Here is a 24,108-nt window from a genome sequence, read left to right on the forward strand (position 1 = left end):
GTTAACTAACACGGGAAGCCGTGTTCCTACCGTTTGATTAGAGGAGCATCTTGTCATTTTACAAAAAGACATTTTTTGGTTGGCTTTATAATGGGGTCCCCCATTCTATCACCAAGGACATTTTGGTCATTTTCAAATACCAACGCACAATCCGGTGTTATGGACCATACCATATCAATGGCTCTACTTTTAAGGTCAACTGGTAATTTAACTAGCTTAACAGTTAAAAATAAACATATTATTTGGTACCAAATAAATTTTAATTGTGTTTTTTTTGGTTATCTTCGCTTTAAATTTTTAAAGCGTGTTTTTAGAAATTTCCCGAAAACATTATCTTGTTTTAGTGAGAATGAAATTCATACTCAAAACTTTTGGATGTTATGCGGCAAATAATCTTCTGTCAATTAAACTTAAATTACCACTAATTTAAGTTCAGTTAATAATGTTAAGTGATTTTCGTTAGCTTCTTTGATTATACACAACAATGCTAATGCATTTTAACTTACTCAATTTATTGAGCTTCTTTTATTACTATTCAGACAAGTTCTTATTTTTTTTTATTAATGGTAGAAGATATCAAAACTTAACTGTATCAAAATGTTAGGTATCTTTTTATAGGTCATCAAGTTAACAGTTAACCTACAAAAGTAAATGTATGGAACTTGGTAACATCTTTTCGTAATAGGCCATGCCTTGTTCTTAATTTTTCATATTCATGCTTTCTACTATCAAATTTTCAGTTTTATCCCCCAGTTTATTATTATTTTTTTAAATGTTTCAACACATCTATCCCCCGGTCTAATAGCTTGATATCCTGTACAAGGTGTGCATGATTTTGTTCGTTGAATCAGCGACATTTCACTTTTGATTTTATGGCGACAACATAGTTAGTTTTTTTGTGTAAGTGAAAGTTTTTTTTTTTTCCGTGAATTTCACTATATGGATGCAAGATTCACGTCCAAATTTTATAAAATTATACAAGCCAAACAAGTTGAGAGTTGATTTTTAAAGCTTCATAAAATCATTTCTTTGCTATTAGTTTTTAAATGGAACATAAAAGCCAGAGGATTAGTAAATCGGTGGATCGAATTGGAATCAGCATCGTCTGTGAATTAGATTTATTACAAAATGTATGTGTAATTTAAAAGATCAAATAACATTTTTAAAATATAAAAAATCAACAAATAAAAATTGAAAATATATAAACATTGAAAAAAGGTTCTGTATTGTAAAGAGACGATGGATTTGGTGGGGGCTTCGGTTTTTAGCCGGTCACATTAATTTATAAAAAAAAAAAAAACAGACACTGGCATATGAATTTGGAAAAAAATAAAAGTTGAATGATGAATTCAAAAATAGCTAATAAATTGAGAACCATAACGGAAAACTTTCATTTTCTAATCCCTTAGAAAGATATGGTGTTATTTAATACCGGTAAAGAGTTAGGTGCGATTTTGATGATTGATAAAATTTAAGTGTTTAGGTGCATTTGGAAACTTTTTATATTTTATTACAAGTTATGAAATAATAAATAGTTGCAGGTGAGGGTGAAACACCGCATTCAGCACTCGAGTCAACATGAGTAATTATTTTATTTTATTTATTTATTTTTGTAGGGAAGCTCAGACCTGGTACAGAGACAAACACAGACAAATTACGGAACGAAAGAAATTACAGGAACAAAAGCAAGATTGAGAAAGATGGGAGGAAAAGGGAAGACGGAAACAAAAAAGAAAAGGTGAAAAGGAGAACGGAGAACTTTGTCAGAACAAAGGGGAAAAAAGAAAAGACGCTCTCACTTGGCAGAGGAAACCGAGGGGCAATCGCAGAGGATCGAATCGGAGAAGAAAAGGAAAAGGAAAAGGAAAAAGAGGGATTTCCTTCTTTCTATTCGCTCTTCGTGGCGTTGTTGGTCCTCTGAATAATTTTCGTCCGCTTCTCACTACTCTCTCTCTTTCTCTAGCCAGGGGTGTGCGCGTGTGCGGGCGCCTGGAACAGAAGATTGGTAGACTTCGTCAATTCTTTAGCTCTCTTTCTCTCTGAGTGGCTGACTACGTGTCGGTGAATGATGAGTTACACCGGAGGAACTCCAGGAATTCCTCAGGCAGAGGGAATTTGAAGAGTAGGGTTCTATTTCCAGTCCCCTCCTGCTTTGCCATTGCTCGGAGTTCAGTATTCTCGGATCCGAGGAGTAAACCAATGCTTGGCATCTGAGCGAGCTAAAAGTCTGCTCTCATGGCGAAGCGAGTGAACTGGGTGGTGTCGGTTCTCTCCTATTGGGCTTCTATTACGCTCCACATTGGCAGAACTTGGCGATCCTAGTGGCTTATCGGGAAATAGGGTTTGCGCGGTTCACTTGTTTGAGGATGGGGGTCCGGTTATCGAGCAAAGAGGTGGGGAGGGGGACGGGGTGGGAGATTTTGGGTTCGGAAACGCTTTGACCGAGAATTCGGGACTTTCTTGGTGGTGCAAATGCCGCCTTCTCCTGCGTTTCGTCGCTCTCCGTCGCCGAAGACGGAGGGTCTCAGGCGGCAAGGAAGCTTCGAGACTCCGCTGATGTTCAGGGAGGAGGATCACGATCTGGCGCTTTTCAACGATATGGATGCTAGGGAGAGGGACGATTTCTTGCTCACCTGCGCCGACGAGGATATGGACGACTCTATATGTAATTTCTCCCATGCCCATCTCGTATTGTGTAATCTGTTTTTTGTTTCTACCCCAGTTCATTTGATCCTCTTTTGCCCAATTGATCTACTTGGTTCGCAGCGACGAAGTTGAAGCACTTCTCTGATTTTAAACTGGGTGTGACGGTTCCTGCCCTAGGAGATGGAAGTGATCTTCTGGAGGTGGAGGACGAAAAGAATGACTATGATTGGTGAGGTCCTGTTTGTATACTCTAGGTTTCATGATGCATTTTGCGCCTAATGCGGTCATCAATTGCCGTGTATTTTATGGCCACGATAGAGAGTAATTGGAGATTGGATTCGTTTAGGACTGAGCATTCAGAAAATTCTGTAATTTTTTTACTTCGTTTATTCAGTTATTTGGATGATTGGCGTGGAGTTTCATTCACCTATTAACGTCAGTACACTGCCTTGTGGTTAAGTTTACAACTATTTTGAAATTCAACGGTGTGCCCATTTGAATGACCTGTAGATGGGGCAGTTGAGTTCATGTCGTTAAAAAGTTATCGTTCTTCTTTTTTAATTGCTACTGATCGACCCAATTGAACTTTCCTCATTGAGAGTCTTCTGAGGAGATGCGAAGCACCAGACGACTCGACCATTATCTTTTGTTTCTTTTGGTGTGTTGAGCATGGGAAAAGTGAAAGATGAGCAGGCTGTTGTGTTCAAAATTTTCACACCGAAGCACCAAAGGTTTTGCCTTTAAAACCTTGAAGACTACATCGGTTGCATTTAAAAGTTTCCAGAACCTATTTTTCTCTCTCAATGCCTGCAGTTGTGTTAAGAACCATCTGCCGGTTGTACAACTATGCATAACATTGCGAGCAGTTCCATCTCTTGTTGCATCAACCTGGGAAATTATATTTCATTTGGTCAAAGTACTTGTTGATTTGAACATGCAGATGGAACTGCTTAGTTTGGATATCTTGTTTTATGTATATTGGTTTCTTATTTATTGGTGAAAAAACATGAATTTATGGGATTCCATTGTTTCGACGACATTCTTGCACTAGCTGTTTGGTTAAACAATTGTGCTAAATTTGCTTGTCTTGTAGTGGTGCTTATCAATTTCTCCTTTCATTTCAAATTAACCGTGGTGATTTTGTGAAATTTCTGATATAGGCTTTTGACTCCTCCTGATACACCGCTGTTCCCTTCATTGGATGACGAAAGTACTACTCTTCCTAATATTGCACAGAGAGGAAGACCACAGAGCCAGCCCATCTCTATTTCTAGATCAAATGCTGTAAGATGTTGGCTTTCCTTCTGGGAATTCTCTGTTGCATTCTGATGCTAATAACAGCGGTTGCTATCTAACTTATTGGAGGAGCACTGCAAACTTCATTTTTTAGGCATTACATATGAGGTTTTGCAAGCAGATGCACGCACACGAATGCATCAAAAACATAAACATGCATGCCAATACACATAACATTAAAAGCATGTACAGGATATTTGCAATGGTATCATTGGTGCTATTCATTTGAGATAACTGATATTTGGAATGCACTTATGTACTTAACCTTTTGTTGGTTTTTTTTTTTTTTTTGTAATCTTAGGTGGAGAAGAGTCGCAGTAGCCAGAAGAGTAGAACTAGTGCAAGTCCAAACAGGCTAAGCCCATCACCTAGGTCAACTAGCGGCAGTGTACAGTCAAGAGGTAGACCATCTTCTGCTCCCAACTCTAGCTTTATTCGTCCGTCAACATCACCAAGAAGGCCTTCCACTCCACCAAGTATGCATCACAGCCAAACAGAAAGGTCTTCGACTCCCACAGCTCGAAGAGTGAGTACTGGATCCAGTGGTTACAAAAGGGGACTTTCACCCGTAAAGGCTAACCGTGGGAACTCTGCCTCCCCTAAATTAAGTGCTTGGCCATCGAATCTTCCAGGGTTCTCTTCAGATGCCCCTCCAAATCTTCGGACTTCTTTGTCAGATCGTGCTGCATCATATGTCAGAGGGGCATCTCCTGCATCAAGGAATGGGAGGGACATAGCAAATAAGAATCGAAGGCAATCAACGTCACCAGTAGTTTCTAGAAGTGCTAGCTCTCAACATAGCGATGATCATGACCACACAAGCTCATATAGTAAGGGCTCTGTAGGTTCATCTTGTGAAGATGAAGTGGAGTCCATGCAGTCCGTCCTACCTGACAAGCAAGTGATCTCTCCAGGCATTTCTGGTCGCTCAATTGCAAGGAGAAATGAACCTTTTTCCAAACCAAAAGGTTCAATCTATTCAAAAAGAATTTCTCGGCCAATATTATCAAGCTCTGCTCCAAAACGGTCTTTTGATTCTGCAATGCGTCAAATGGTGAGCATATGGATAGTAAATTTTCAGCAATTGACAAATGCTTATGTCTTCAAGTTTCTAAAATAAGCTCAAATTAGTATTTCTTTTCTTAATAAAATGATCAAGCAGCAAGCTCCTTCATTCCATGTACAAGCACTGTACATGAATTATAAATGATAGAATAGTTTTAGTTAGGGGTCCCGTCATCAAATAGAAAATGGTCCATTAAAGGAGCCAGTAGTCTAGAAAAAGCATGGAGTATGAATTAATTTTGACAGTTGGTCAGTTCTTGGGCTAAGAATTTGACAAGAGACTGCATTTCAGAGTGAGTGAGGAGGACCTTTCTAACATTTAAGCTTGTGCAACTCATTTATGTGAATATCTCATTTTCTAAGGATCCAAACCCATATTGCTAACTCTGCATTCCATATCATGGGAAGCACCATGTTACCTCAAGAGTGTTACCTGAAACTATATACTCTAACTACACAAGACTGCACACTGCAGAAGCACATGCTAACACTGAAATACATGCTTAAATGGGCCCCGCAAAGTCTCGTATAGTGAGATCGCTTTTAACTGGCAGTAATATGTTTTAGGTTTTGGAGACATGCATAATATCGTTGTTAAGCTTTGCATCACACATTTTCAGTCTTTTCTGTTTCAAATTGGCTAGCTGGGTTAGGCAGACCTTGTCAGGATATGCACTTTGGTATTGAACATTCAACTTAATGGTCTTCACCTCAAACAGGTGGGTGGAGCTCTTGTTGGCACTTGGCTTGCATGTATTTTAGATCTAGTGCTGAAACTTCACGGTTAAGATAATCTTTCTACTTTGCATCTTCTAATATCTGCATAGCTGAGGCTTACTAACACACGTTTTGAGTGTTGCTGGTCTTGATTGCTTCTAGGCAGCTTTTGTTTTTTTCTTTTTCGGGATTCGTTCTGACTAAATCTTTTTTTTTTTTTTTGGCAGGATCAGCGGAAAGGTCCTCAGAGCATGTTCAGGCCACTGCTATCTAGTGTCCCATCTGCTTCATTCTGTCTTGGTGAAGGAAATGATTTCCACCAACATTTGGTTTCCATCAATTCCACTCTTATGTCCAATGCCAATGTGAACTCTGATTTGGGTATTGGAGCTTCACTCGATACTGTTGGAGGTGATCATGAACATAATGATCTGGCCTGTGGATGGGAAAAGACTCCATTATCTGATGTCCAAGAAGAAGCATTGACCTGCAAAAATGAAAATGAATCAGGAAAAGAAGTACCTGATGCAGAGCTTCAAGATGCTGATATGGAAAAGTTTGGGGCTAATCAGCAATCTAATGCTGTCAGTAGTCTGGAAATACATAACGGGAATGAGGACAGTGTCTCTGAAATTCCCACTGTTAATGACACTTGTGAATTGGATGCTAAGTTCACTGTACTGGACAGGTCGATTCTTGAAGCTGGAAACTTGGGTGGATTATTTTCTACTTGCTCTAAATGTGGGCGAAGCTGTCCTGTGAAGGAAATCTTGGATAGGAACTTAAATATTTGTCAAAGCTGTGTTGAGGAAGATGAGTTTCTTTGTTGTCAGTCGCAACTGCCTGACAATGCAGCCATGGTTGTTCATACAAAAGAGCAGGATTCTAAACTTTTAAGCAATGGGGAGAAACAAAATGAACTATCGACTCCTGTAGCCAATGTCTTTGGAACTTGTGCGGACCTGCACCATGATGATTTCTTGGATGATACTCTAGGTCATCTAGAAATATATGTTGAACTTCATGCAGACAAAGAAATGGAGCAGCTTCCAATGGATAGTGTGGAAAAAAATGGCGAAGCAAAATATATGACCGATGCAGCGCAGACTTGTTTACCTAGTGCAGAAATGATAGATCCTGGGCAGTCTCAGGAAAATGTCATTCAATCCAAAAATGATAGTAACTTGCTTTCGCAAGATGGGAATGGAAATGCTCATCCAAGCTTGAGACTTGAGGCCTCTGAAGGTGCTGGTATGTCCTTGTTGCTCACAAGGTCAAGCAGTGTAAAACGACCTGTGGTTCACGGGAAGGCACTATCTGCTTCAAGCATGTCTTGGGATAATCCTGGATTTGTGACCAGTGGCTTCAATGGCATGAGAAGTCTGAGTAATGCATCTTGCTCCTCTTCCACTGATGCAACTTCATTAAGGCAAATGGATGCACGTTTTCAGAGGCAGTCCAGTAGGAGGTCTGATTTGGAAAATCGAACCGATATGAAAATAAATAAGCAAGCTGAACCAGTTTCTTCTATCAGTGTTAATCAAGGTAATTCTGAATATGCTGTCCAGGCTGATGCAGATAAGGTCATCGAGGATGAAAAATGTACAGTGTTGGATAAGATAGCCTCAGATGCTGCAAGCTCCTTTTCAGTTGATATTCCTGTCCATGACCAAGATGAACTTGGTATCAAATGTATGCAAGTACTACCTTTGGATCCATCTGGTTTGGGGACATTTAGCAGTTCAGAGCTTGCCCCTCAGGGTGACACGTCACAGGCCAAGGTTCTGGATCAAACATGCAGAGTGGACAAGGACTGTAGTTTAGATGAGAATGCTGAAGGACACTGTCCTAACAACTTAGGGCATACTTCAGAGAAGGATTTCTTAGTTCTGAATGCAGAACCTTCTGCAGTTTTTGATGATAGCATGATGAGCAGTATGGATATTCAGACTGATGTTGACTCTGTTCCTGGGGAGTGCTTGAAGGGTAGTGGGGGTCCAGAAGATGGACATGACAACTTTACAAGGTCACCTTCTGGCTCTTCTACCTCCCAATCTACCAAAGATTTTTTGGTCCTAGAGCTTGCCACTTCTGCACCCGAGGAAGTTGATGTACCAGGTGATGTTGTAGAACCAAGCAACCTGGATAATTCTTCAAGTTATAAAGGTCTGTCTTTATTTACTGGCATCAAATTTGCTGATCTTAATTTTATGTGTTGCTTTTAGCTTTTCATAACACAGAAACAATGGCCTGTAATGCTTCACACTGTAACGTTTTGGATGCATTTTAGGCAATTGTTATTTATGTCTTAATATATAAAAGTGTTTTGAAAGTGTTAATTTCTAGTAGCTTGACTTCTGTCCTTCATCTTTCTCTTAGGATGCCAAATTTCACTTATATTTAAGTAAATGGTTAACATCAATTTTACATAGCAAGCACAACTAATAATTGAATCAATCATAATTTTATTCGAAGAAATGTCAAAAGTTAGCTGACTGGAACTTCTGTGCGCACTTTGATGTTCTATTTGACTGTGTCTATTTTTCACTTGAAAAAAGTTTTTCTATATCACGAGAAAAATCATTGACCTTCAGAATGTTCATTCATAATGGAACAACAACATCAATGAACCTGTATATTTTAGCTGTTCTTTTTGAAGGAAACAGGTTAAGTGCCACATTATTGGAATTCTAATGGCTGACCTACTTTTGCCAACAAATGCTGCAAAGTTCATTTGCCGCAAAGAGAAAGGTCTCCATAGTGCCAGAAGATTTTGGGATTTCTGTTCGTCATTCTGTGACCCTCAAGTGCCTGAACCTTGTATGAGGACATTGTTGGCTTTCACTTCTAGCTGGAGGATCTGCTTGGGTTGCTTTTCTCTTACTTGAGGTTTCAGATTTCAGTTCCAAATTCCCATCCTTCTATGAATAGTCACAAAAACCCTGTCTTTTTTAGAAAAAAACCCCAATAAAAACGTTAAAAACAATGAAGATGAGAAAAGCCATATTTTTCCTTTTTTTTGAAAAAAACTTAAAAATCCTTTTTTTTCGCGTTTTTTTTTCTCATTTTTCACTTTTTTATTGTGTTTTTTCTCCTTATTTTTACATCATTTTTATTTAAAGTTTAAAACTTACGTTAAATTTTATCTTCATTTCTAGCATTACTAAAACATCATTTTTTATCAAGTTATTTTTATATTTTCTTGTTAGTTTTTTATTTATTTTATTTATCCTAATTTTTAGGATTTTTTTAATTGCTGAATTTTTCTCGAGATTTTTAACTTTGCCAGAAAAAACCCAAGAAAAACCTCACTGTTTATAATGATATTTGTGACTATGCTGTGAACTTGGTTGAGTGCATGTTCCTGAAAGGGAGGAAAGTTGGAAACTGCGAAAAGGGACCTGCAGTCAACACTCTAAAAATGCCTTATTTGGACAGGATGGTGCAGCAGAACGTGAACTTTAAGCATATAACTACTTTTGACCCTTTAAATAGATACTATGTCCTACATAGCATTATTTATGTAAGGGAGCATGATATGTGAGGCGATTCATTTTTTCCTTGTAATAAATGTTATGATTGCAGAGTTGCAGACAGACTTGGGTGGTAGATTATCATATGCCAGCTCTTCTTGTGCTTTGTCGGGCCTCTTTTAGCTTGTTTACCATTGAGCTGACAAAATTTGTCCTTAATTCTGCATTGTCAAATGTTTTCTTGTATTTGGTTCATTGTTATGCCTTGCTTTGTATTCCTTGCTTTTTTCACTAGTGGTAGCTAATTTTGGTGAGGATTTAAAATGCAGCAATATAACCTATCACATTAAGTTTGAAGCAACCTTTTGCATCCCTGTTAAGTCATCCATCTCTCACTCTCTCTCTCTCTCTCTCTCTCGTTAACTGCTTTCCTGAATGTAAGGTATTAGTGTAGCTACGACATTGTAGTGATGAATTCAACAAAATATTCATTGTCAATTATGGAAACCTGAACACTCTTCTTCAACTGGATGCTAATGCACATGCCTGGAATTTGGTTTATTTGGCTAATATTTTATCTTGCATCTGTATAGTAGATGATTGTGTGAAGAATTGTTGGCTATAATTAATATTTGATAGTTAGGGAAGAACTATATATTTGTAGTTGGTGTTGAAGTTGGCAACTTATTGGTTGAGGAATATTGTCTCATGCATGAAGGACCACTGGACTAGGTTTTTGTTATATGCTTGTTTATTCAACCATCAGCTTCTCATTCTTTTTGAATCTTTTCGAGTTTCTGTCCTGCATATCAAACTGGACTGATTTGAGATCCCTTGGGTTGATTCTCATGGTTTACCGTTGTTGACAGAGAAAGAGACATCAAAGTTCGAGGATCCAAATGGTTTTTTGTCAAGAAGCATAACACTGGAGGAAGCCACAGATACTATTCTCTTCTGCAGTTCCATCGTTCATAATCTGGCATATAATGCTGCAGCCATCGCTATTGAAAGGGAGAAAGCTCCCTTTCTGGAAAGTACTCGACCCACTGTTACCATCCTGGGCAGATCTAGCGAAAATGATGCCAGGCATCCAAGTGTTCTATCTGGAAAGAGGGTGACAAGGTCGCGAAAGCCTAGAGTGAAACAACAGTCACAAGCAAATGATGGTGAATCCAACAAGGCTGAAGTCGAACTGAAGTTCTATGAGACCAAAATCCATCATGTTACTGTACCAAAGCAAATTGATAGCACGAAACCTATGAAGCTTGAGTCCAAGTGCAATTGCACTATAATGTAGCAGATCCTCCTCACTCATGATACCGTGAAAGCAGCGAGAGCTGGTTGTGTAAATTTAGAAATTTTTAATGTTCATAGAGTAGGCAAGGGCTGCAATGTGGAAGGGTAGGCAAGGGCAGCAATGCAGATAACAATTGGTGCACCATGGATTTCATTTCTTATGATTTACCTATCGGTTAGAGTTAGGGAGTGTGACTGTGTTGGTGGAATCATGTAGAAGTGTGGCTCCTGTGATTCAAGGGGAGACGAATAGTCAGCCTTTCCCCTGCCCATGTTTTGATTCATGTGAATAGTAGAATGAGAATTATGATTTTTGAGGTGATTCTTTTTATAAACCTGGATACACTCTGATGACATTCAACAATACAACTTCCGGGAGCTTCTCAGTAGTCGCAGGCATGAAAAGTGAGGAAAACGGATGATTTATTTAAAAAAGTTAAGCATCACAAACCAACAAGCAAGAAAGATTGGGGCCGTTGGGCACCTATATTTCATTAAACTGAGTATTTGACAAACACTGCCACATTAAGAACAAACAGTGTTCTTGCTTAGTGAGCGTCCTTTATAATTTTGCTGTATGGTGTCAATTAGATCACATTTACATGTTTCTTTTCCCGCATAAATCTAAATCACTATGTCTGAAAAATGCTGATCCCATTTTCTTTCTTCATGGGATTTAATTTGACTAAAGGTTTATTTTTTATTATTGAACTTTTGATGGCTTATTCGTCGCAATCGTTAAACGCGAGCCTGCAACTTCTCCATTAGATGGCTATCCTAATCGCGACCAAACTTGTAGCTTTTTTTTTTTTTTTCATTTTTATCAATGAGATCTCATATTCAAAGAGATCAACTTGATCAAAAAAGTTATTTGTGATGATGTTCATAAAAATTAACAAGTCAGGAATTTCAGGGGCTATGTTTTGATTCAGGTTTGATTGCTTGTCTCTAAAATATAAACAATTGAGAAATAATATCTGTCTTATTGTGTTTGTCAAATATATTCCTAAACATTTGCACTTTGAAGACAGATTCATCCACTTGTTAATTTAATTATGCTGTCAGATTGCCATAGCCATGCAGGCAAGAATATGGTTTTGTCATCTGAAAAGACTTGCATGTCATTTCGTTTAGGTCAATTTGTTCGTTTTTTTATTTTCTAGGTGGACAATTCTCACTGTTTGGAAAAAAAAAATCCACTAACAAGTTTAACCAGAAAACTAATTTGTAATCCTTCCTTAAGTGGTGGGCAAGAATCTGTCAATAACTATAAGTTAACCATGAATATGCCAATAAGCTACGATGCAAGGATGAATATGTAATTTCCCCAGCTTCACTTCCCTCCAAATTTTCAGAGAGCGAGAGGGAGGCAGAGATTGTAGAGAGGAAGGGAATGGCAGCGGCCAAGAACTCATTGTCTCTCAACTCCATTCTCCTCCACTGGAAGCCATCTTTCTCTGGCCAATCCTCCTCCCCGCGTTTGGTTCCTCCTCGCCACTGCCTCCTCCCTTTCCTCTTCATCTTTTCCATCTTCTTGGCGGTCCTCAAGTTCTCTTTCCTCATCTCAATTTCCGAAACACCTTCCACCTGCCATTCCTCCTCCTCCCTCATTTTCCGGTCAAAGGCCGTCTTATCGCCTGTCAAGAACACAAAGACCCTGGCTCCTGCTCTTGACGTAGATAACCTTCCGCTGGACGAGCGGGCGTTCTGGCAGCAACCGGACGGCGGCAGGTTCCGCTCCTGCCTCCAGTTTAGCCTCGAGTACAGGAAGGCCTCCAGTGCAATTGCCGCGGAGAAAAGGAGGTTCTTGATGGTGGTTGTGTCCGGGAAACTGGGCCAACAGAAGAACGAGATTGTTGATGCGGTTGTCATAGCAAGAATTCTTGGTGCAGCTCTGGTGTTGCCGATCTTGGAGGCCAATTCTCTGGGAAAAGACGACAGGTAAACAAAGGAAGACATTTTTGTTTTCTTGGTGGTTCTTGTGGTGATGGTGATGAAGATCTTCCCTTACATTACAATTTAACCATCAGTTGGTTAATTCCTTTATTTTCGTTACTTTGGTTTGGCGCGCCAGATTTCGTGAAAGTGACAACTAACTCTGAGCTAGTCTGCTTATTTTTGCAGGTCTTGACAGCGAGATTTTTACAGAAATCGATTTGCATTAAAGTAATATTTGATTTTTTTTATTGGAATAAGATATTTCAGATCGAACTGGCATTTTTCATGTGACAATTGTACCACGGATTATCAGTTTTAAGTTTTTTTTGGTATGGTGCCAAGATTTCAACTTATGCAGAGATCTTATGAGTAAACCGATATCGGTCATTGAGGCAGAAGTTGATTCGTGTATATATATATATATATAAAATTTTTCTCTTTACCAAAATTTTTAAAAACTCTAACATGCCTCTCTCTTTCTTTCTCTCTCTCTCTCGTTGTTCTTTAAACTGACTAGGAAACGTAAGATCAATCACCTCATCTTGTGTAAAGGAACCACTCACTTGCATAATTGTTTGGAGGCCTTCTGAATTTGGTGGTCAAATTTTTGCTTCAGACTCTTTCTATTAACTGTTTGTGGTGCGGCTATTTGTGTCAATGATATACATTCTCATTGAAGGTGCTATTAGCGTTTGCACTTTTTTTCGTCAATGTGTGGATGTTGAGTATTAAATTTGACGTTCTTGGTTCTATTAGATTATCTATGAGATTGTAATATAAGGTGCTGATTCTTAGTTCTCAAATTGAATATGCAGTGCTGATTTCGGTGACATATTCGACGTAGAGCACTTCAAAGAAACATTGAAATCTGACGTGCGGATAGTTTCTTCACTCCCATCATCACACTTGGGATACAAAGCAGTTGCAGAACGCATTCCTTTTCATGCTACCCCCCTATGGATTAGATCAAGATTCAAACCAAAGGTGAGGGATTGTTGAATGGCGATTCTTCCGTTTCCAAGTCGAGGAAGATGATTTTCTATTTTCCATCGTGTGGTTTGCTACTTTGTTTTAGTTGTTTTTTTAATACAGTTCAAAATAACTTGTTCCTCCTTTGTGGGAATTGAGATCTTTTTCACGTATTTTCTGCATGACCTCAATAATGATTTGCTGCATCTAAAATGTGGAATAACCAGAAACCGTCATTATGTCTCCAAACGTCACGCTTTCAAAGAGAAGAAATTCTGCTTCTTTGATGGTTTATGTGACATTAATTCTTCTATATATTGCGGTTAATAACATAGTTATTACTTTTTATTGTCCTAATTGTTTCGTGCTCTCGTTGTTCTCTTCTTTTTCTTTAGTTAAACAAGCATGGAGCCCTGCTCTTGAAGGGGATATACTTAAAACTGTCCAGAAATCTGCCTCTAGACCTCCAAAGGCTTCGGTGTAAGGTGTAATTCCCACTTTACATTTTCTCATTAGACTGCTACTTTGGAAGGTAAACATGATCAAGTATCTGTTCTTCCAAAAGCAAGCTGTATACTTTAGGCCCTTCTTCCCTTGGAACCATATTCTCATTTGAACAGCTCCGATTTTGGTGATTAATTTAGAACTGACATCAGGTGAAAGGGCCTTTCTTTACTGATCACATTGAGAATACGCTTCCTGTTTCTGTTGGCATGTAGGTGGCCTTCCAGGCACTCAGGTTTGCGGCTGATATCAGGGAGACAGGAAGCAGGTTAGCAGACAGGATGCGGGCGGACGGCCCTTACATTGCACTTCATCTGAGGCTGGAGAAGGATGTTTGGATCCAGACTGGGTGCCTGCCGGGTCTCTCTTCCAAACACGATGCGCTGATTGCCGGCATGATCCGGAGGAGGCGGCCGGAAGCCATTAGCAGCAGCTTGAACATGAGCCATCACCAACGCAGACTGTCTGGTCTCTGCCCACTCAACGCTGGTGACGTTGCCAGGTACTTAACCTGCTGGAAATTGGCCAGCCGGTTGGCTTGCCTTTGCTTGGGTCTGGTCTGAGAAAACTGTGTGCAGGTTGCTGAAGGCTTTGGGTGCGCCGGCAAGTGCTGGGGTCTACTGGGGCGGCGAGTCCCCTTTCGGTGGCTCCCATGCCCTCGAGCCTCTCGCCGACCGCTTCCCTCACTTGACCACCATGGAGGCGCTTGCCCACCCCGGCGAATTGGAACCGTTGATGAACAGGTCATCTGCTCTGGATGCCGTAGATTACACCGTCTTCCTTGCCAGCCATGTTTTCATGGCCTCCCACGATGGGAGCATGGCCCAGGCCATGAAGGTCCTCTCTCTCTCTCTCCCCAAAAATATTCGGTCGTTTAAATGGTATACCAAAATATTCTGGGCTTCTAGCGTTCAAATCAGATTTGATAAGAAGCAGAAGATTAATGATTTTATGTTGTTTTAGTCGTAAAATCCAATTAATACATTCCAAATTCATATCATATTTTGCTTGCCAAGAGTTATGATTTTAGTGACTCAAAACTGGCTGATTGACATAACAAGCTGAAAAATGTCCAGGGCCACAGAGCTTTTGCCGGCCACCGGAAATCCATAGAGCCGAATAAAAGAGCCATGGCAGCGGCGGCGCCACTACCCGAGGTGGAGTTCGCTGACATCATGAAGCTTGCACACCGGAACTCGGTTGGTCAGCCGGAACCAAGGGCCGGCAGGCAGCGCAAGGACGTGACCGCGTGTCCTGTGCCTGAATGCGTGTGCAAGGGCCATGGATCAACACCTGCTTGGTGATCAAATTTTCATCACTAATGAGCTTAGTAGATTTGGGTTGAAATCTTGATCCTTTTCAAGAGTTAACTGCTTTTTTCAGCTGAGAAAGTGCAAAGCCGCATTACCTTCCTAGTTCCTACTTGTGGCACGGTTTTGTCTTTGAAGGGAAGATCATAGAATGGAAAATGGTAACCTGACACTTGAATTGAAGAATGTGTTCACCCTTCATATACCACCATGGAAAGAAAAATGAACCAAACAGTTTTGGCTCACGATCTTCAATGAATTTGTCCACTGAAATATGCAAGCACAAACTCTAAGATACTCGAGAAATGAAGAGAAGATGAGGTGATAATCATCCTTGGCACCACCATTAATAAACCGATCATTCATCACCATAAGCATGCATACAAATGCAAATGATGTGATCAGCTATAGTAAGTCCATTAAATTTATAATAGTTAAGTACCTTTTCTTGTGGCATGCGACTAATATCTAAATATTGCAAATGGAAGCAATTCAAAAACTTAACGACCTTGTGTTTGTTAAAATGAGGATCCTCGATGTCCTCAAATGAGAGGTTTTTAGGGGGGGAAGTGAATTTGAGATCCACATTTTCTACTATTTGTTTGAACAGTGGGTCTCGACCCAAAAGAGGATTTGAGATCAGGGGATCTCAGATCCACAAGGAAACGAAAGAGAGCCCCGGATCTCAAACTCCCAGACCTTCAAAATAGTGATTGTTAATCCGAAGATCCACACAGATTTTGGCGGGAAACACATGGCGCGAAAAGGAAAAGAAAAGAAAAACGGGCGGGATGGGGGAGAAGGTTTTACGAGTGCCCTGCCGTCCGGACGGCCTTTCTTCTTTCTTGCGTGCCCGGAGAGCCCGCCTGGGTTCACCGTTGCCTGAGCCATCCTCTGCCAGACTCCGACGAGGTTCTCTCTCTCTCTCTCTCTCTCTTTTTCTATATCTGTATATGTGTGTGGCGCGGCCGGAGAATAGGGGCTGAAACAGAGACCCTAGTCTCTCTCTCACACTATTTCGGCAGGAGACGAGGGGCTGAAATGCAACCCCTAATCTCTCTCTCGCCCTGTGCTTTTGGCCGGAGGAGAGGGGCTGAAGCGCTGACCCTGATCTCTCTGCTGCCTTCATAGCGACGGATGGAGATGCCCATGATGAACGCCCGTTGCCTTGTAACTCCTATATGGCTAAATTCTGTTCAACTTATATTATATGCCAACACATATATATCTAGATGCCTCTTTACACGTTTGCATGTGGGGGCAGTGGCTTGCACACGTATTTTATTTTACTCTTTTTGTTCAACATTTGGAATATTTCTATGCACGAAAGAGTTTGGGATTGTTATCTTGATCTTTGCAAGTAAATTAAGCAGAATTTCCTGTATGTTCCTTTGTCACATATGTTTATTATTTGCCTTAATTTGACCGTTTGAAGCAATGGGGGGACTGCCATGGCAGATTGCAAGTTATAAAGTGCAGAGCAGAATTTATACTTTAAAGAAATTCCATCTAATTGGGATCGCATGATCGATATTCTGATCCAAGTTGACCATAAGTCTGATTTATTGACATAATTGTTTAAATCCCATGAATCCAACTTCAAATCAGAGCATGCATATGAGCCGTCTTGGTTTATGTTTAAATCAATTTGAGTCCATGTTAAATTCAAAGCATACTCAGCACATATATTTTTGTTTCCAAAACAATTTTAAATAATTTAAACATATTGAAATCATAAAAAGAGAAAATTGGCTGATACATACTGGACATCGTTATGAACTTTAATGCATTTTCCATGTTGCTGTTCTGGATAATTTTAAAGTCCTTGAAGACAGCAACTAAAATGTATATCTGCACCTCTGAAACCCTAGAAACCCGTCTGCTTGGTGAAAGTTAGAGGTTGAATATTGCATTTTCAAATATTGTAATTCAGTGGCAGTGTCAGTTTTTTTTAAGTTCTAGTTTTTCTGATGCCATTGATTGAACATTCCATTTAGTTGAGGAATTGATCTCATTTAGCCTTTCAGCAAGGAACTGCCTCCAATTATTTGGTCGCTCATTTGTTCATTCCGTAGTGTCACATGGCATTGTATCTGATTTTTTTTTTTTTGCTGTGCAACGCTATTTCTCTCATCTCACTATTTGGTGGTGAAATTTGTGTTGTGAACTAGCCTTGCTGGTTAATTACTTCTACAAAGATAAAACTTCAGCAAATAAGTTTTAGCTAGCTAGTCAAGCCAACTATTTTACCCATGGCAAACAATGGGAAGAATTTTTCATATGATATGGCAGTGGATGGGATGTTAAACTGTTTGTTAGTGCTTTTACTGAGATTAGTCTTTTCTATGCTTTGGAATGTGGTTTTGGGTCTATTTTCATGTTTCCTAGTCGTGCAATTATCAATATGGATATAATTTTTTTCCATAGATATGTGCATGCATCAGATGGTGATTCTACTATGGGTAATATGGAAAAACTGGAGCTTGCTTGTGTCTTTGGACAAACAATTGACATTGTTAATGGAAAATGTCACTTGAACCCAGTCAAATTGACACCCACAGACAAACAGATTGTCTTTTTCTTGTTCATGTTGATGTTTCATGTGATATGGCATTAGAACTAGACTGATAACAACTAATAAAGAGAAAAATAAGTTTAGAAGAATTTGATAATATGTATGTATGCAAGTGGAGTGGAGTCTTCGCTTGCTTATGGCTAATTTTACTAATCTTCCAAGTGATGATCGGATTAAGAGTCAGGTTTAAAGAGATTGAACTAAAGAAATGGCATTTTAAAGATTTTCTTTTTCAGACGTTTGTTGATGTTGCAAATTTTTTGGAACCAACTGCCTTCCACAATAGCTGGCAGAATATCACAGTAGGGCTTGATGTTTGTTTTAACTCCATGATCACCAGCATGCAGTTTATGTACCGTGAGACATGAGTTCTTGATTCCTTTGCTTTCCCCCTTTTTGCTGCCTAATTTTCCTGCTCTCTCTCTCTCTGTGTGTGTGTGTGTGTGTGTGTGTGTGTGTGTGTGCAGAGGAGCTATGGAAGAAGAGATCAAATCAGAGTTTGCTCACAATGGTTTCTCCCTTGATGCTAAAGAAGAAGAGGAGATCCTCAAGAAATGTAGGAAGAGTCAACCTTCCCCCCACCCCTTGCCTTTGTGTGTGTGCATGTGTTCAAAGTATTAACTCTCCTTGCCCATTCTTTTATCAGGTGTGACATTTTGCATAAATTACAAGATGAGTGCTTCAGAACTCGTTTCTTGCTGGGAGGTTTACTACCTAAACATGTAAGTCAGATCTCTTCTGATCTATTCCCTTCTTCCTTTGGCCCCAAATTCAGTATTGCTTCCTTTCTCTTCAATTTTTTCTGCTACCCATTTTATGCAATTTTTATCAAACTCTCCTTGAAGACTTGGTCTTTGTCATGTGGTCCAGTAACTTGGTGGTCCTCTGTATTGATGTGGGTGTTCCTTTTCCTTTTTGTTTTTTTTTTTTTTCCGATTATGGTTTGAGTTCAGGCAAATTGCAGAAGGCGTGGTGCAAGATAGCTATATGAATGGTTTTCTACTTTTTATACAAAATGAGCAGAAAGAGAGCATCCGTGAGGAGGAGCCTTATCTACACACTTATTACAGTAATGATGTTGATATGTAAGAACCATCGGATTCCCTCCTTTTGGTTTTTGATCATCTGAATTCTACGGGGTCATGGTATTCCTTGTTTATTGTCTAGTTAGTTTTCCATTGCTTTCAGAATTTTCTGTTTTTTGGCATGCAAAAAAGAATTTTGTGGTTCAGCTTAATCCAGAAATTCTATGAGAACGTTTTTTTATCTGTATACTACAAAATTCTGCCTATTAGTAAGTGGTCTGATGCAGTTGCAACTTCTATCCACTCCGACCTGTTCTGTACATTAGTTTAATCACATGAGCTTATGCATTCTTGTAGATGTGATCTTATTCCCGAGTTGAAATGGTTAATATGTGTTGTTCAACTTACATGGGTGAACCCGAGCTCTCATGCTCTCTTCAAATTGGTTCAAAGGGAATTTTTGATGACCTAAAAAGGGGTTTAGGTGGGGGTAATAGATGATCTATTGAGCAGTTGGTTCTGTGTTAGAACTTAGAAGTAGAACCTAATGAACTGTTCACATACCTATGGCTCAAAAAGGGTTTTAGGCAGGGTAATAGGCAATTTGTTGAGCGTTTGGTCCTGTGTTAGAACTTGAAGTAGAGCCTAATGAACTGTGCACATACCTGAATATCTCTACCTACTCCCTGACCTCTTATTATTTCTTAATCTGAAATAAAACGTGATGGTGATGTTCTTGTTTTCACATTTTGCATTCCATTGACTGCAAGAAGCCTCCCTTTACTGGAATATAGTGGATTGATCAACCATCATTTGGACAAAAACCAATGCACTTTGATGACAAGCTTAGTAAATAACTAAAAATGTGGTTATGACCATTGCTATTGATGTGAAATCTGGTAGCAAGGTTAATCATGTTAGCAATCATTGTTATTGAACAATCAGATTTGTCACCTAGTTGTGATTTTGAGTTTGACATATTTCATGTTGTGAGACCCAATAACAAGCTTAGTTCATCTTAGTTAGCACTTAGCACTGTTGAACAATCAGACTTGTCTCGTTACTGTGATTATGCTTCTGCATGATAAAGAGAACATGGACCATTTTTGTGTTTGGCTCCAGAATTTATGTTATTGAATCTTCGTTCCTTTTTCCTGTGATCAAATGACAATAATTGTCAATGTCTTCATGCAGTGGAGAATACCTATGTCTGATTGTGATTGCATATGTGGTCTCTTGAATGGAAATTTTCTGTTGTTTTAGGTTGCTAAATGATGAACATAAAGATAGCATTGAAGAGGTTGATGGTGCCAGGATAAGTGGCACATATCCTGATGAGTCATATGATTTTTCATCTCCTTCAAGAGTGGCCACTCCAGGAACCAATGGAAAACTTTCTTCTGGAAAGCCTTCTGCAACCAAAGTGCATCATATGACCCCTTTTGGGCAAAGGACCAATAAGTTTGTTTTGCAGTTTGAATTCAATCCTCCAAAAGTCGAGAATGGTAGAAAAGAAGGGGAAATTGATGATTCAGAAGATGATGTCATTAGAAGAGTTAAGCCTATAAAAAGGTGTTCATTGCATGTCCGAGAATTGGGGCCAAAGCCAGGTTGCAGATTCATGTATGATAGGATTAAGGATCGGGTAAAAGGCATATGCTTGCACTTGTCTCTTTTCTTTTGTAGGTTTACCAGCAGTAGTTGTCCTCGCTAAGAGAGTATATCTTATTTTCCCTTCGTAATAGTTTGAATCTCTTGAAGGCCGGATCAGGAGGCTAGCAACAGCTCTTCTAGCTTCTGGAAGTTTTGATGAAATAGTTGATGCAACCTCTGCCTCACAGGTGATTCCCTCCATATATTTATTAACTGACGTGTCTCTTTATCTGTTGTAAGCTTGTAGCCAATTGAGGTAATTTGACACAATCTGATATCAATTAATTTCAGAATAACTTGTTTAGTGTTGGAATGGTCTGCTGCGATGGTGATGGTCGTCTAAATGAGAAATCAATCATATTACAGTGCAGGTATGTAACTGTTTTCTGCTCTTTTTCTCACCTTGGGTTGCAGATCTAGAAAATTTTCATCCTCAATAATCAAGTACTAAAGATTGGGCGCTTGAGATTTTAATTTTATTTTGCTTCTTTAATAGTGTCGAACATTCTGGAGGGCGCCGCGTTCGTCTTGACCTCCAGAAATTAGTTCAGTATTCAGTATTTCCTGGTCAGGTGATTGCCTTTCTGCCACTGCTTACATCCAGAAAATGGCAAAGTCCGTCAACTGATATTTACCTGGTCTGATGTCCAGGTAGTTGGAGTTACAGGACACAACCCGAGTGGTCACTGTTTTGTTGTATCAAAGCTTGTTGACTCTTTCCCCCTACTTGGTCCTCCTCATGTAAATTATCCACCTGCAAAAAGGCCTGCCATTGACCCAGAGCCGGATTTGATGACCGACTCTGCTGCACCAAGAGAACTATCACTGGTATTATACTGCTCCTTTATCCCTCCAAGTGCCAGCTACAAGTTTTAGTGGCATCATCTATTATAAGTTTATAACCTTCACCACCTGCATATGCACTGGAACCAATAATTCTGGTCAATTGTGCAGTTAGGTGAACAAACATGATGCTTGTGTTATGTTGGTTGTGCAACTTGTTTGTGGTCATTGTCTGCTTTGCCAAAATCCTCTACCTGATTGTCATCAAGTCATATTTCCTTTTTGTTTATTTTCTATTCTCATCCATTTAAATTGCATGTGGCTTTCTTGCAGATTATTGCAGCAGGCCCTTTTTGTACTTCTGATAATTTGTTTTATGAGCCATTTGTGGAGCTCCTTAGTTATGCAAGAAGAAATCAGTCTCATTTGCTATTGGTGAGTTAGATTGATATAAATCTCATTTCTGTCTTATTCTATTATTTGGTTAGGTCCTTTGATTGACTTCCAACTTTTGGCAGTTGGGCCCATTCGTTGACTCAGAGCATCCACAAATAAAAAAAGGGACTGTTGATAAAACCTTTGATGAAATTTTTGATGCGGAGATACTTGAAAGGGTTTGTGTTTCAAAATATTGCTATTTAAGCACCTAATGTGTTGATGTTTGTAACACTTTTCCCATCTAATTCCAGCTGCAAGATTACTGTGAGGATATGGGTTCTTCTGCTCGTGTTATTCTCCTTCCATCTACACGCGATGCCAACCATGACTTTGTGTTTCCTCAGGTAGTTGATTGAATTATTTGTTCCTGTACTTTCTGTTTGGTTTGTATCTTGGTGAAATTAATGGTCAGCATGTTCACATGTACCTCAGCCTCCATTCGACATCAGCACATCCAAGAACCACAATCACCAGGTAAGCATTTTCTTTACCCATAGCCATGTCTGCTTCCATTGGTAATGGTAGTAAGCTTGTTCTACGAATCAGTTGACATGCCTGTTTTTTTTGTTTTGGTATAGGTCTCGTGTCTTTCAAACCCAGGGATTTTCAGTGCAAATGAGGTAAATGTTCAGTTCATGTAATAATTTTCAGTTCATGTAATAATTTTTATCATGAAGTTACTGCACTTTTGGAAATTTTCAAATAATTTTTTCCTTTTTCATGGCGATCATGATCTGATTGGGAGTTAAGACCATGACAAATCATTACAGTCCATGAAATTCACATCCTGTTCAGTATTTGAATCTGTTGATTGTTAATTGAAAAGAACCACACAAGACTTGTTAAATGGTGATACAAGTTCTACCTGTATATGCTTTACAAATACTTTTCTGTTTCCTCTTGTAAGCAACTTCTCTGTGATATGCTCACAGATTAGAATGATTGTTTACTTTCATCTGCAAAAATGCATTCTTATTTGGCTACACATTGTGCATGTTTGGTTCAAACATGTGAATATTTGATTATTTCATCCCAGTTTTCTTTGTTGCGTCTTTATAAAACTTGAGATCCTGCAGGTCACAGTCGGATGCTGCACAATGGATGTCCTAAAGCAACTTAGCAGTGAGGAAATATCTAGGTTGCCTACAGATGGAACACAAAGTGATCGTCTTGGTCGGCTAGCTACTCACATATTAAACCAGCGGAGGTCTGCAAGAACATCATTTTAACCTGCATAACTTGCTAATTCTAAAGGTAACTAATATTGTGGCACCATGCAGCTTCTATCCTCTCTACCCGCCATCAGTTGGGGTGCCTTTGGATCTTTCTCTTACGCCTGAAGCTTTACAAATCCAATCAATTCCAGACATCCTAATTCTTCCCTCAGATCTTGCTCCTTTTGTCAAGGTAAGTACATTTTCATGTACACATGCATATACATAACACTTGCATTATACACACACACACACACACAGAGAGTAATGTAGTGTTTAATGCTTTTCATTGCATACATAATATCTATATCTATATCCACATTCACATACAAATTTTGCACTTGCCAATAGTTTAGGCCTTCGTTTGGGTTCAATTGTGAATCAGATATGCTATTTGCTTAGCACCTTGTTTACCGCCAATGCTGCGTAAAATCTTTGCTTATGGGATCTCATATTGCGATAGTTGGAGAAGGTCATAAATTGATTAGCCCCTTCTGCAAAGTAGTACACCTAGCACTCCACGACATAATCGCCCTGTCTTTGACATGTATAGGTTCTGTCCTTCGGGCCAGAAGAAAGCATGATGCAATGCATGTGTTTGAACCCGGGTAGATTGGCAAAGGGGATCAATGGCGGTACCTTTCTGACAGTTAATTATAATGGTGATCCCGGCAAGAGTACTGCTTCCATCATGCGGATCTAGGAGTGACGCTTACTTCCGCAAGCATCTAAGCAAGGTTTACTAGGCTATCTCAACAAGGTCAGTTGAACAGGATATCAGAAGAAGTCTTGCCTTCTTCGATGGAGAGTGCTTAACTAAGGGCACTTCCAGGATATGTAATCATTCAAATCCTTGGTTCCAAATTCCCAATAAGCTGAATCATCAGTTAGGGCAGGAGGTTCTGCCATGTTTAGATAAGATTACGACATAGTCCTGGTGGTCGGTGAGGTTGCATAGCTCAATGTATTTTTTTTTTCGATAAGCTTTTTAATGTATAAATAACATGATTTAGTTGGATTAGCAACTGATCCATCAGCAATCTGGTCGGTGCACTTCTAGTTGTACCAGCATCACACTTGCTGGAAAAGGCTCTCTCTCCGTGATGATCGTATGTTTTCTAAGCATTTCCCTTTCTCATAGTTTGCCTTGGTACTTGATGTGCCACTGCAAGTCATGGACCAGCGATGCTGCTACCAGGTATTTAT

At 39.5% G+C, this 24,108-nt stretch overlaps 3 protein-coding genes across 4 annotated transcripts; all 3 read left to right on the top strand.

The window, feature by feature from the left end:
* Positions 1–1,685: 1,685 nt before the first annotated feature.
* On the top strand, positions 1,686–10,828 carry LOC116247704 (uncharacterized). Of its 2 annotated transcripts, none has more exons than XM_050075983.1 (6): positions 1,686–2,665; positions 2,767–2,875; positions 3,807–3,930; positions 4,244–4,996; positions 5,952–7,842; positions 10,067–10,828. In XM_050075983.1, exons 1-6 carry the CDS (start codon positions 2,473–2,475, stop codon positions 10,492–10,494), a joined length of 3,498 nt encoding a protein of 1,165 aa, XP_049931940.1. In that variant the 5' UTR covers positions 1,686–2,472; the 3' UTR covers positions 10,495–10,828. The 2 variants fall into 2 exon arrangements, with proteins under 2 accessions (XP_049931940.1, XP_031475822.1); XM_031619962.2 differs by having other exon boundaries at positions 1,688–2,665; positions 5,952–7,890.
* Positions 10,829–11,885: 1,057 nt separating this feature from the next.
* LOC116246999 (O-fucosyltransferase 37-like) lies at positions 11,886–15,486 on the top strand. Its single transcript, XM_031618941.2, has 6 exons — positions 11,886–12,434; positions 13,247–13,415; positions 13,796–13,885; positions 14,120–14,406; positions 14,483–14,741; positions 14,981–15,486. Exons 1-6 carry the CDS (start codon positions 11,887–11,889, stop codon positions 15,206–15,208), a joined length of 1,581 nt encoding a protein of 526 aa, XP_031474801.1. The 5' UTR covers position 11,886; the 3' UTR covers positions 15,209–15,486.
* Positions 15,487–15,973: 487 nt separating this feature from the next.
* LOC116246801 (uncharacterized) lies at positions 15,974–23,939 on the top strand. Its single transcript, XM_031618666.2, has 17 exons — positions 15,974–16,126; positions 18,257–18,345; positions 18,436–18,511; positions 18,743–18,874; positions 20,078–20,459; positions 20,560–20,655; positions 20,759–20,838; positions 20,964–21,039; positions 21,119–21,295; positions 21,584–21,685; positions 21,769–21,864; positions 21,940–22,032; positions 22,121–22,162; positions 22,267–22,308; positions 22,765–22,895; positions 22,969–23,095; positions 23,456–23,939. Exons 2-17 carry the CDS (start codon positions 18,264–18,266, stop codon positions 23,603–23,605), a joined length of 1,884 nt encoding a protein of 627 aa, XP_031474526.1. The 5' UTR covers positions 15,974–16,126; positions 18,257–18,263; the 3' UTR covers positions 23,606–23,939.
* The last annotated feature ends 169 nt before the right edge of the window (positions 23,940–24,108 follow it).

This window comes from Nymphaea colorata, chromosome 2 (assembly GCF_008831285.2).
Source record: "Nymphaea colorata isolate Beijing-Zhang1983 chromosome 2, ASM883128v2, whole genome shotgun sequence".
Lineage (NCBI taxonomy): Eukaryota > Viridiplantae > Streptophyta > Magnoliopsida > Nymphaeales > Nymphaeaceae > Nymphaea > Nymphaea colorata.